The 12,255-nt window shown below is 45.7% G+C and overlaps 1 protein-coding gene across 1 annotated transcript; it reads left to right on the top strand.

Moving 5' to 3' along the window:
- Positions 1-4,056: 4,056 nt before the first annotated feature.
- Positions 4,057-10,087, top strand: SMKR1 (small lysine rich protein 1). Its single transcript, XM_061198041.1, has 2 exons — positions 4,057-4,132; positions 9,680-10,087. The coding sequence occupies exons 1-2, from the start codon at positions 4,130-4,132 to the stop codon at positions 9,872-9,874; spliced, it is 198 nt and encodes a 65-aa protein (XP_061054024.1). The 5' UTR covers positions 4,057-4,129; the 3' UTR covers positions 9,875-10,087.
- The last annotated feature ends 2,168 nt before the right edge of the window (positions 10,088-12,255 follow it).

Here is a 12,255-nt window from a genome sequence, read left to right on the forward strand (position 1 = left end):
GGTGTGTGTGTGTGCGTGTGCATGTGTGTATGTTGTGGTGGCTGATGAGGTGAAGGGAGATTCACTCAGTTCTCATAGCAATAGGCCAAAGCAATCTGAAATGTAATTTCCTACAAGCAGTTTTTCTGGTCATTCAGACACCCCCAGATCCTGTAAATGGAATGAGATTGGGCCTGAGTGGGCCATGGGGAGATGTTCAGCCTATTTGCTCCTTCAGTAATTAGCCAGATTTAAATTTCAAAAAGGAAGAATTTTAAATTTTTACTTTTATAGAAAAGAAAAAGTCTTTCAAAGGAACTGCAAGAGTACAAAAGTCATCCCACCTCTGCTCAAACACCTTTGGTGACTGTGACTTTCTTACTAAATAAGATAGCGCCATCTGTCCCCTTGACTCCAAATGGAAACATTACTTTGAACATTCTGTAACTTTTTGTTCAAATGCTTAATGGAGCTGTCAGGACAAAGATTCTCCATGTGGATGCCTGTGAAAATATGTCTTTGCTGGAAGATGTGAGATATTTTACCCAGAAAGGCCGTACAGCATAAGGGCTCAGATTGACAGTGCTGGACCCAACTTGGTGAGTTATTATACCCAGGCTCTGCCTCCATTAGCTGTGTGATAATTGACTAGTTATTTCATCTCTCTATGTCTCAGATTCCCCATCTATAAATGGGGATAATAACACTACCTACTTTCTAGAGTTGTAAGGATTAAATGTGTCACTATAATAGTGCTTAGAATAATGCTTGTTAAACATGAGTGTTCAAAAATTGCTGGTTATTTCCACCTCATTCCCCTCCCTATTAAAGAATCCCCCAGCAAGAATAATAAATAGCATTTAAATTCTCTAGCTCAGGGATCAGCAAACTATAGCCCATGGGCCAAAACTGGCCCACCAACATTTTTATACAGCCTGTGAGCTAAGAATGGTTTTTGTTTTTTATTTATTTATTTATTTATTTTTATTTATGGCTGTGTTGGGTCTTCGTTTCTGTGCGAGGGCTTTCTCCAGTTGCGGCAAGCGGGGGCCACTCTTCATCGCGGTGCGCGGGCCTCTCGCTATCGCGGCCTCTCTCGTTGCGCAGCAGAGGCTCCAGACGCGCAGGCTCAGTAATTGTGGCTCACGGGCCTAGCTGCTCCGCTGCATGTGGGATCCTCCCAGACCAGGGCTCGAACCCGTGTCCCCTGCATTGGCAGGCAGACTCTCAACCACTGCGCTACCAGGGAAGCCCTAAGAATGGTTTTTTATTACATTCTTAAATGGTTGAGGGGAAAAATCCATAGACGAAAAATACTTTATGACACATGAAAATTCTATGAAATTCAAATTTTAGTTTCCATAATAGTTTTATTGCAACACAGCCACACTCATTTGTTTACGTGTTGTCTATAAATGCTTTCATTCTACATCAGCAGAGTAGTTGGAAAAAAGAGGACATGAGAACTGAAAAGCCTGAAATATTTACTGAGTTTGCCAACCCCTGCTCTAGATAGTTTCCTGAGTCTGCCCTGCCTGGTCTTACTGTACCCCAAGGTTCTCACTGCTGGGACCCTAGTAACTGACCAGAGATTATCTACAAAGAACATTTTATTTTTTCTATAACCTCCTCTTCAAAATTAGGGCTATAGTGGGTGAAGTGAACAGTGCTATACTGTTGAACTTAATGAGATAAAAAGAAAAAGAGAAGGAAGAGAAGGAGGAAGGGAGGGAGGAAGAGAGACCACCAGAGTAGAGAGGAAGAAATAGGAATTTTTAAATGTAACTTCTAAGAAAGATAGTGATAGAATATTCTAAGTTTGAATATTCTAAGAATGTGCACTTTAATTCTGGTAATTTTTTTTTTTAAAGAACAGCGCAGTTAATGTTACTATTTATAAAGAAGACATAAGGATGTGTACTCATAAACATAAAATTAGTACTTTTCCAATGTGAGTTTGAATAGTTATCTAAATTTAACATCATCTTCCAATTTATATAGGAAGATTTGTTCGGTTCTTGTAGAATAAACGGATCTTAAGTGCTAAACATTAAGAGGTTCTTAAGTGGACTGGTGTTTAAGAAAAATGCTTATGTTGTCAATGACATTTTCCTTTGATTCTAACAGTAACCTGCGTTCTTTGTTATAAGGAAGTCTGCCTTTCAGCCCCACCCCCCAGCAGCCCTCCTCACCTCCCTTCAGGTCAATGCTAAGGCTTTCTCCAGTGCAAAGGCTGACGACCCATTTGGTCAATGGAAGATGGTGCTGCCATTGAAGTTGTACCAATTGTCACTAGACCGTTCATTTTATGTTTCACCTGTCCACTGACAAATCATGCTTTCTTGTGCTTTCTATTTTTTCAGACCTCCAATCTGGAACTCAGGAAAAGTAGGACTAGAACAGATTTAGGAGTGAGCCCGATAGGGGTTAACCTGAGAGAATTGTGATGACCCAAAGAAGTGTACACAGGGAGTGTGAGCCACCCCTACCCAGGGAGTAAGGTGCCAGCAAAGGAGAAAGCACAGGCAGAAGGCAGGAGAATTTGCCATATCAAGGGCCTATGTACTCAAAAAAACTACCAGACAAATTAAAAGTCACTGGAACTTGGGTTTGCTTTGTTGATGATTAGAGAAAGCAAATGCATGAGAACCTGGTACACAAATACTCCCCTTTGGAAGTGAGGTCATCAATCAAAAGAAGGAAAACAAAAAAACACCTTACCCTTGGTTGCAGAGCCTTTCAGGACCCCACCCCTGCTTCTGGGTCCAGTCTCCTCCTCCTGCCCTGGGCCTGCAATGTCCTGTCCCCTGACCTTGGCATAGCTGACTCCTCCTTATCACCCAAATCTCAGTTAAACCCCAGAGAGACCTTCCCCATTCACCAGTCTAAAAGAGTAGTCAGCTATCATCGTATCAATTTAATACACCCAATGTAATACATCCTGTTGCACCTATCATTTTTAATGTCTGCCACGTCCCCCATTTGACACCCCCCCCCCCAAAAAAAAGAACTTTTCTGCATTCGGGGCTGAATTCCCAGGGCCCAAAACTGAGTGTCAGGCACATGATAGATGCCTAATAACTTGAATAAAAAGAAATGAGTCATTAAAAGGAATGAGGGTCCAGCTCCTAAACTGTGTATTCTCCTGCGGGGAGGAGGATCTGGATGAACTCAAGGTTGGAAGCATAACTGAATCTACTGTATCCTTGCGTAATCCCACGACGGGTATAAGAACTTTTTTCAGGCGCTTTTAAAAAACATTTTGTAATGTTTGTATTATTACAGGCTCTTTTACAAACATTTCCCCATGTTATTTTCATTTCAATCCTCAAAGGCTTTATCTCATTTTCCAAAAAAGGTCATGGAGTCTTCGATAACTTCTCCAACGTCAGCCAGTGAGTGACCTAGTTCGCACGCACAGCCGAGTCCGCCCACTCCAAGGCCAGTACGGTACACGCGGAGCATCGCCTGCCCGGCCAGGTTTGGCCAGGAGCTCGCCTGCGCCCTCCTCAGTCGCCCAAAGCCAGACTCCCCGGCGCGGAGCCCGGGTTCCGGGCGTTCTCAACCTTACCCGCAGTCGCGCGAGGTGAAATGGCGCAGCCAGGGCGGCGCGGCCAGCACGGGACGGCGGCCGCTATCACGAAGGCAGTTGCGGGCGGGCTGGGCGGGCCGGGCTCCGTCCAACGGCTGGGCGCCAGGCCCCGGTGTCCTGGCAACAGGTAAACACTGAGCGGCCCCGCCCCCCGCGGCGCGCGCTGCCCGGCGTGTGTGCTCACAGCCCGCCGGCACCCGCGAGCCCGGCGCCCCAGCCCGCGAGGCGCGCTCGTCCGAGACGCGCAGCCCGCAACTTCGTTGCGGTGGGTGCCCCAGCGTGTAGTGGCGGCGGCCCAGTGGCTGACTGCCCCCTCACCCCGCCGGGCTTCCCTGAGCGCCTCGGCCTCCTCGCGCCGCACCGCGGGAGCGGGCTCCTGAGAAGCGTGGCTAGGTCCCGGGCCTGCGGCGGTTCGGGGGCGAGAGCGGAGGTGGCAGTCCCGTGAGCCGCAGGAATGGGCGCGGGGGCACTGCCCCCAAGCGACGCGGAGAACTGGGGTATCTTTCAGGATTAGGAACCCATGCCACACTCACCTGGCTCAACTGAGAAAGCATTACCATGGTAATACACGTCTTATTTAAGTGTAAGAGGTTCCCAGGCTCTTGTTAAATTAGTTTAATACCGTTTGCCTCGTAGAGGCACGCTTTACTAAGATTTGCCCGCGCCACGAGATTGGTGCCTTTATCTCCCCGCGTTGGTGGTGGTGTCCAATCCAGTGATCTGAACGCTTTGGGTCAAGATGAGGTGGGAGAGGGGTTTGCTAGGTGGTCTGCGCCCGCCGAAGGGGACAGCAACTGCAGAATCAGGCTGAGCCCTTTGTGTGTGTGTGTGTGTGTGTGTGTGTGTGTGTGTGTGTGTGTATGAGTTGGTTGGCTGCAGTCCCTTGGTTGTGTTGAGCAATTTTCACACCCAGAAAATGCCCAGGGCGCCAGTACGTGCCAACGGCGACTGGCCAGGCATCTAGCTTCTGCTGACCCCGCTAGGGTCCCAGGTGGGATTCCTCTCGGTGGATTACGGAATTAGAAAATGAGCCTTGGTGGGACTCGGAGTGCCCGCTGTAGAGAGTGATTTTTCTTTGCAACCTCAGTTTGAGGAAAGGCTTTGGAAGGAGACCTTTTGTGCAGGGAGTTCTTGGGTTTATGCCCAGGAAATCTTGCAACATCCTTACTTCCATCTGAACCCCAAGTCGTTGGCTGACAGAGCTACATCTTAAACCAAACCTCGCTGACGCCAAACCTTCATTTCCAACTTCCTGCTGGATCTCTCCATCAGAGAGCCTTTTCAAACTGTGTTCAAAATCCAGCTCTTTTAACCACTACCATCTCTGCACTTCCCAATGGCACGTTCATTCTCCTGGCCGCAAACTCGAAAGCATTCCTGTTCCCGAGTCCTCATCCAGTCTCTTGTGACCTGCCTGCCACTGTTGGTCAGGCCCTCCTTACTACCACCTGCCTAGTTCTGGCAGTAGCCCCCTATCACTGTTCAGGGGCTGTCCATCTCCTCTGTCCTTCCCTGCCAGTTTGATCAACCCATAATGGCTGTGACCAGGTCCTCAGGGACTTCCACTGTCTGCTGAACTAGTCACTGCTCTGCTTGAGCTTGGCGCTGGGAGCCCTTGGTAAGGGGGCCTCAACCTCTTGAGCTTTATCTACCATATTCTTCTCTGCTTTAAAAAACAAAAACAAAACCACATCCCACATAGACCCACATTCTTCTGGAAGTCTTCTGCACCTTCCCCACCTCGAATGATCAATCTACTTAAAGACGGACCCACCTCTGAAATACCTCCTGCTCCCCTGTTGCTTCCTAGGCACCCATAGCCTTTTGCACCTCACTTACTGTGCTTTGCCTGTTTCTTGGAAAGTCTTACTCCTCACCCCCATTAGACTGTAGTATAGAAATGTGTTTGGTAAACCTGTGTTTCTTCCAGTGTAAAAGCACTAAATAAATATCTCTTGATTTAAATTGAGAGCTATTCCCTGGTTACTTCACGTGGTTGACACTGCCATTTTCTTTCAGAGGCCAGGAAACTGAAGCAGAATGGTTTAATAAGTAAAGCCATTTAAGCTGATGGCTTCTCACTGCTCCTTGGATAAAGGTCAAACCTTAGCTTGCAAGGCCTACAGGCCAGAGCTGTACGCTGCCTACTTTTCCAGCCTCAACTCCTCTCACTGCCCCCATGGTTGTTGCTTACAGGGCAGTCACATTGACCTTTTTTTCTTTTTTTTTGGTCCCTTTGACTTGAAAGGTTGTTTGCTCTGCCTGGGAATTCCCTACCCCTCAGCCCACAGGCCATTCTTCAGGAATCCGTCTTCCTTCATGTCCCAGACGAGGTCACTCCCTGCCCATCCCATGTCATCATAATGCCATGTACCCTGGGCTTCCTTCACAGCATAGTTGGTGACTAAATGTGTTTGTGATTTTCCCCCTCACTGGACTGTAAGTTTCTTGAGGGCGGGAGCCCAGATCTGCTTTGCTCTCCATCTAACTTGAGGCCTCATGCACAGGAAGTATTTGTTAAAAATTTGTTGAATGAATGAGGGAGGCATCTTAAAATCCGGAGAAGGAGAAATCTACATTTGCTTTCCCTGAGTTGCATTTTATTCACTCAGCATATTTTATTCATCCCTACAATATGCCAGACATTGTTCTAGGTCCTGAAAGTTCAGTGAACTCACAGACAAAACCTCTGGTTAGGGAAACATACAATAAATACACAAACAAAAAAATATTATTAAATAGTGAGTGCTTAGGGTAAGGAGATAGAAAGTGACACTGCTGGGAGGGGTTTTTTTGTTTTGTTTTAAACTTATTTATTTTATTTATTTTTGGTTGCATTGGGTCTTCGTTGCTGCGCGCAGGCTTTCTCTAGTTGCGGCGAGCGGGGGCTACTCTTCGTTGCGGTGTGCAGGCTTCTCATTGCGGTGGCTTCTCTTATTGGGGAGCACGGGCTCTAGGCGCACAGGCTTTAGTAGTTGTGGCGCACGGGTTTGGTTGCTCTGTGGCATGTGGGATCTTCCCAGACCAGGGCTTGAACCCGTGTCCCTGCATTGGCAGGCGGATTCTTAACCACTGTGCCACCAGGGAAGCCCTGGGAGGGTTTTTAAGAGGCCATCTGTACCTCCTCCCCCTTTGCCTGGGACAGTGCCAGTTAATGTCTGTTGAAGTGTCTTGTTTTGGGCAATAAATTATATGGTCATCCTAATTATAGATAGAATAGAGGCATGATGTCTGAGCGGTTTTTCTGAAGAGGTGGTATTTGAGCAGAGGCTAGCACAAAGATAAGGAACAAATTATGCCCTCTGTGAAGATCTGCAGGAAGAGGAGGGATCAGGGAAGAGCTTGGCGAGTTTGGGAACTAGAAAGAAGGAATGGTCTTCATTAAGGAGTTTGGAGAGTTTTAAGTCAGGAGCTCTGTGTTCTGAGCCTAGGAATAGTCAAGAGCCATGGAGTTGTATTCAACCAACCCAACCAGCTCAGAAACTGAAAAATTTCACTCCCTTACAATAATTTCCTAACAGACTTATTGAGGTATAATTGATGTACAATAGATTGTGCATATTTAAAATGTACAGTTTCAGTTTGGCATAGGCATACACTCATTAAGCCATCACCATATTCAAGACTTATGATTTGCAGATATTTTCTCCCAATCTGTGGCTTTGTTTATCATTCTCCTAACTATATCTTTTGAAGAGCACAAGTTTTAATTTTGATGTTGAATTTATCAATTTGTTCTTTCACAGACATCAATTTGGATATCATACCCAGGAAATCTTTGCCTAACCCAAGGTCACACAGGTTTTTTTCTATATTTTCTTCTATAAGTTTTATAGTTTTGGGTTTTATATTTAGGTCTATGAGCCATTTGAGTTAATTTTTGCATATGGTGCAAATATGGATCGAAGTTCATTTTTTTGCAAACGGATATTCATTGTTCCAGCACCATTTATTGAAAAGATTATCCTTGTTCTGCTGAATTGCTTTGGCACTTTTGTTGAAAATCAGTTGAATCAATTGTTTGTGTATGTGTTGATCTATTTCTGGACTCTTTATTCTATTAATCTTAATACCAATACCATACTGTCTGCATCCTGAAACTTTATAATAATTCTAGAAATAAGGTAGTATTAGTGCTTCAAATTTGTTCTTCTTTTTCAGAGTTCTTTGCATTTCCATATGAATTTTAGAATCATCTACAAAAAGAAGAGAACTTTGAATAAAAATGTCAAACTTTGGTGTGAATCTTAGTTCTCAAACCATTTTAGAGATTAAAACACATACATTTTGGGGGGCACTTATTCCAGGTAAGTCAAGCGTGTTTGACATGCAAAAAAGTATAAAATCAGAAAGGAAGGCAAGACTCAAAATCTTTAAGAGCTTATGGCAGTGCACATCCCACACCCCAAGGTGATGCTTTATCAGGAGATGCAGTTATCATATGGGACTCCATATTGTTTCTCTTCATTTGGATTTCCTCACAGAAGCTGGGCCACTGTGTTGCAAGATATATCTCATCTTCGTTTCTGGGTTTTGTATCTAGGAATGTCCTCCATTTCATTTCACAAAATGTATTTTAGTGTTTTTGACACATTGACTATGTTTCTCTTTGTTTAACTTGGGACATTTTAAAAGTGAGATGCTATGAACAGGACATCTATTTTACACAAACATTTAGCCCTTGCAGGCACTCTTGATAACTTATACACTCCTTCTTTCCCTTGCCTAGAAGAGACACTTTTTCAATAATGCATTCCCATCATTTATTTTCTGTATGGGTGGGTCATAGGACATAGAGAATTCCATTCAGCTTTGTGCAGCTCTAGCAAAACTTTGGAGATAGTTTATTCCCAGGTTAGGATGGTAGCCATTCCTTTGCCGGGAGGGCATTAACCTGGCAGTGTGCTTGTGGCCAGAGCACAGCCCCCGAGCCTGGTGGATGCTGGTTTGCACTGTGACCTTGCGGAGCCTCTGCATTTCCATTTTTAAGACGGAAATGATACCTCCCTCCCTTGAAACACAGCTCTGAGGATTAGCAGTGATAAAGGTGATGGCAACATCCTTCACTGAGTGCTTTCTTCGTGTCAGACACTGGCTAAGTGCCTTATGTTTGTGTCTCACTTAATCCTCGTGACTGTTTAATGAGGTAGAGACTATTGCATAACAAATGCCAAAATATGTATTTGATCCTAATTATCTGTTTTAATTTAACTTTTATTAGGAAAATTTCCAAACATGCACAAAAATAGAATACTAAAATGAATCCCTATATAGCCGTATCTCAGATTCAGAAATTATAAGCATTTTGCCAGCTTTGCTTCATCTATACTTTACTTGGGGGGGAGCGGGGAGGAGGAAGGTGCAGTATTTTAAAGCAAATCTCAGGCCTTCATTTCATTCCTACAGATTTTAATGTGCATCTCTGAAATGTGGGAACATTGTCAAATGTCCTCAGTTGCCTAAAAAAATGTCTTTTTATGGCTTGTTTGTTCTAATCAAAATGCAGAGTCCACACATTAGTTGCATTAGGTTGGGTCTTTTTTTTTTTAGTTTTCTTGGCGGTGGGGGGTTTAGTTTTTGTTTTGTTTTGTTTTGTTTTTGAAAGAAAAGAAACAGGAGAACGCTGCTTCTCTGCTAAAACAGTGTCTCCTTTGGGGAGGTGTGTGAGAGTTGGGGAGCCGTGAACCATGAGAATTACCCTTGGCACCAGCCTTCCCTTCCCCGTACACTGATTCCCCTCGGAGCCCTCTGTCCCTTCGCCTTCTCTCCTCGCCCTGGGTCACCTCATTATAGTTCACCCTCTCATTGAATGACACAGCCCACAATGTCTAGGTGTTGGGTCGTACCTCAGTTTCTCCGCCTTGCTCTCCCAGTCTCTGGGCGCTTGAATCAGGTTAGATCTCTTTTAAACTGGGGGTCTTGATAGGCATTTGTTGAATCAGACTGCATATGACTTCTCTTCCCACTCCATGCAAGTTTTTGTTGTTGTCACAGTTTTTTCCTTTTAGGAATTTTTTTTCTTAAGTTCGGTAGGAAATGTTGAAAATTATATAATGTCAATGTTATAAAAACTAATTTTTGCCCCGTATATATACCTGTCTTTGAAAGCCAGGTAAAGGGAAAAGAAAAGGCCGAGGCAAGTCCCATGGGAAAAAGCAGAAGAAACCGGAAGTGGACATCTTCAGCCCCGCCGCGATGCTGAACCTCTACTACATCGTCCACAACGTCGCCGGCTGCCTGCACCTGCGCGGCTTCCGCTGGCCAGGCGCTACCAAGTCAAAGAAGGGGGAAAACAAGACTTAAGCCAGAGCGTTTCCCAGCTTCTCTCTACTACAGAGGACAGAACTTGGGGAAGAGAAATCAGGATAATACCACTGTTGCAAGCAAAATAGACTTTACTGAAGACAATTTGAGATGCAAGCTAAGTGTGCTTTTCAGTGGTAGTTAATGCTAAATGCATTTTACTTCCTCAGCTAAACCCGGGTATGGTGAGCCACTTTGGTTTTTCAGTAGTTAAGAGGGGAAAAAAAAGTCCGAGTAATTCCCACACGGTGGTGGAATTGATAGGACTGTAAAAAATTATTATAAGTCTGGGTCAGAATTAAACCTCGCTCTCCAAAGGCAGTTCTAGCTTGCATGAGTTGTTTTCTTTTACCAAAGGGGGTCTGTTATTTAGAGAAGACATGGCAAAAAGCACAGAATTTGCTTATGTGTCCCTCTTTGGGGCACAGTTTCCTTTCCTCATCTTTTTCTGGAAAAATAATAAATATTTTGTTTCTATAATTTTCTTCTCAGAGGTCTGACTCTTGTCTGATTTGAATTAGCCACAGACAGCGGTAGAGACCAGGGTTGTCAGTCCTGCTCTGAACCTGCTAGTGTGCAGGAACAGCGGCTCAAATGAGCTGACAGCGTCAGTGGTTGGAGCACAGGGAGAAGGGGGCCAATCAGCCCCCGTCCCTCTCTCCTTTCTCTTTCACCCGACTCTTCTTCGTCTTTTTCTACACATTTACATCTTCCCACCTTCTGCAGCCTTTCTTTTAAACTTGGCTGACTCTGAGTTTTGGAGTTGGTGCTAGAAATGTACCTTGAGCATTCTTTTTTTTTTTTATAAATTTATTTTATTTTATTTATTTTTGGCTGCGTTGGGTCTTCATTGCTGCGCGCGGGCTTTCTCTAGTTGTGCCAAGCGGGGGCTACTCTTCGTTGTGGTGCACGGGCTTCTCATTGCAGTGGTTTCTCTTGTTGCGGAGCACGGGCTCCAGTAGCTGTGGCACGCGGCCTCAGTAGTTGTGGCACACGGGCTTAGTTGCTCCGCGGCCTGTGGGATCTTCCCGGACCAGGGCTCGAACCTGTGTCCCCTGCATTGGCAGGCAGGTTCTTAACCACTGCGCCACCAGGGAAGCCTTCCTTGGGCATTCTGCTGATGATATTCTGGGATCTCCCCAGCCTGTGTGGAGACACTTAAAAGAGAAAACTGCAGTTGGTTCTGCTCGGCCCCAAATGTGAAACTTGGAAGGAAAGGCATTTTTAAGTGTAAGCACCATCTCTAAATCACATAGCCTCCCATCCCTGCCTCCTGCTCTGTCTTCCTGGCACATCTTGCCACCTCCCCTGGCGCTGACACCTGCACTGTTGTCTCTATTCACAATTCTGAGCTTGAAGCTGATTCCCCTAGGCAGCACCAGTCCAGAGACGATCTAGTTTGTTTGAACTACTTATAACGATGTCACAGGCTGCCTTGTGAGGATCTCAAACGTTCATGAAGCTTGCTAAGGAAGTCTGCAACCCAGGACTCAGGATTTTATAAATATCAGAGAAAAAAGGCAATCCCGTGAATCTTTGTACCAGAGAAGTGAGGTGCTCGGAACCCACATGAGTTTGCTGGGGATGACACTTGTCTAGCTGTACCGTCTGTGTGGAGTCAATGTGAGCCCTTGGCTGGTTGCCAGAGGAGCCCTGGCTCAGCTCAGGTGAAACTTGGTCCTCCTCTTAACTTGAAGGGACCTTTTCTGTTCTGTCTACAGGCCTGGGAAACAGGGCCACCTTCCCACTCTGCTGAGATTGCTGGGCTGGATCCGAGCGGTTTCTGTTTGTGGACACACCAACTCTAGTCCAGTCCTTCTCAAATCTGGGTGTGCACCGTGGTCACGTGAGGACTCCTGAAAGCGCAGATTGCTGGGCCCTACCCAGTGGGAAGAGCGGGGTTCAAGAATTTGTGTTTCCGGTAAACTCCCAGGTTGCGCTGCTGCTGGACCAGACCCTTGGAGGTACTGCTCTAGTTCATGCTGCCACACCAGATGCTGAAAGACTTGACGAATCTCTGAACGTGTAGGATGTCTAAGGCCCTCCTCTGCCTCACCTGGCTGGGTTCAGGAGCTCGTGTCTGAGCAGTTATGTTTATGGGAAGGTTGAGGAGGTGGCATCTGCATTGCTGCCTTCTGATCTTGTCCACAGCAGGATAACAGTGCTGAGGGGAGGACAGACATGCCAGTCAGCAGACTTTTACAGGCTTAGGAGATCATCTGGAGGTGGCAATGCCTTCTTCTTTTGAGATGGTTAAATGATGAGCAGAAAGGACTGTAAGCGTTGGAACAGAAGAAGTACTGACCTGATTGGATGGGGCGCTGTGCACTCGGGGTCTCCACCCAGGTTTTAGCAGAGTGGCAAAAGGCTATTTAGTATTG

The sequence above is a fragment of the Eubalaena glacialis genome, chromosome 8 (genome assembly GCF_028564815.1).
Source record: "Eubalaena glacialis isolate mEubGla1 chromosome 8, mEubGla1.1.hap2.+ XY, whole genome shotgun sequence".
NCBI lineage: Eukaryota > Metazoa > Chordata > Mammalia > Artiodactyla > Balaenidae > Eubalaena > Eubalaena glacialis.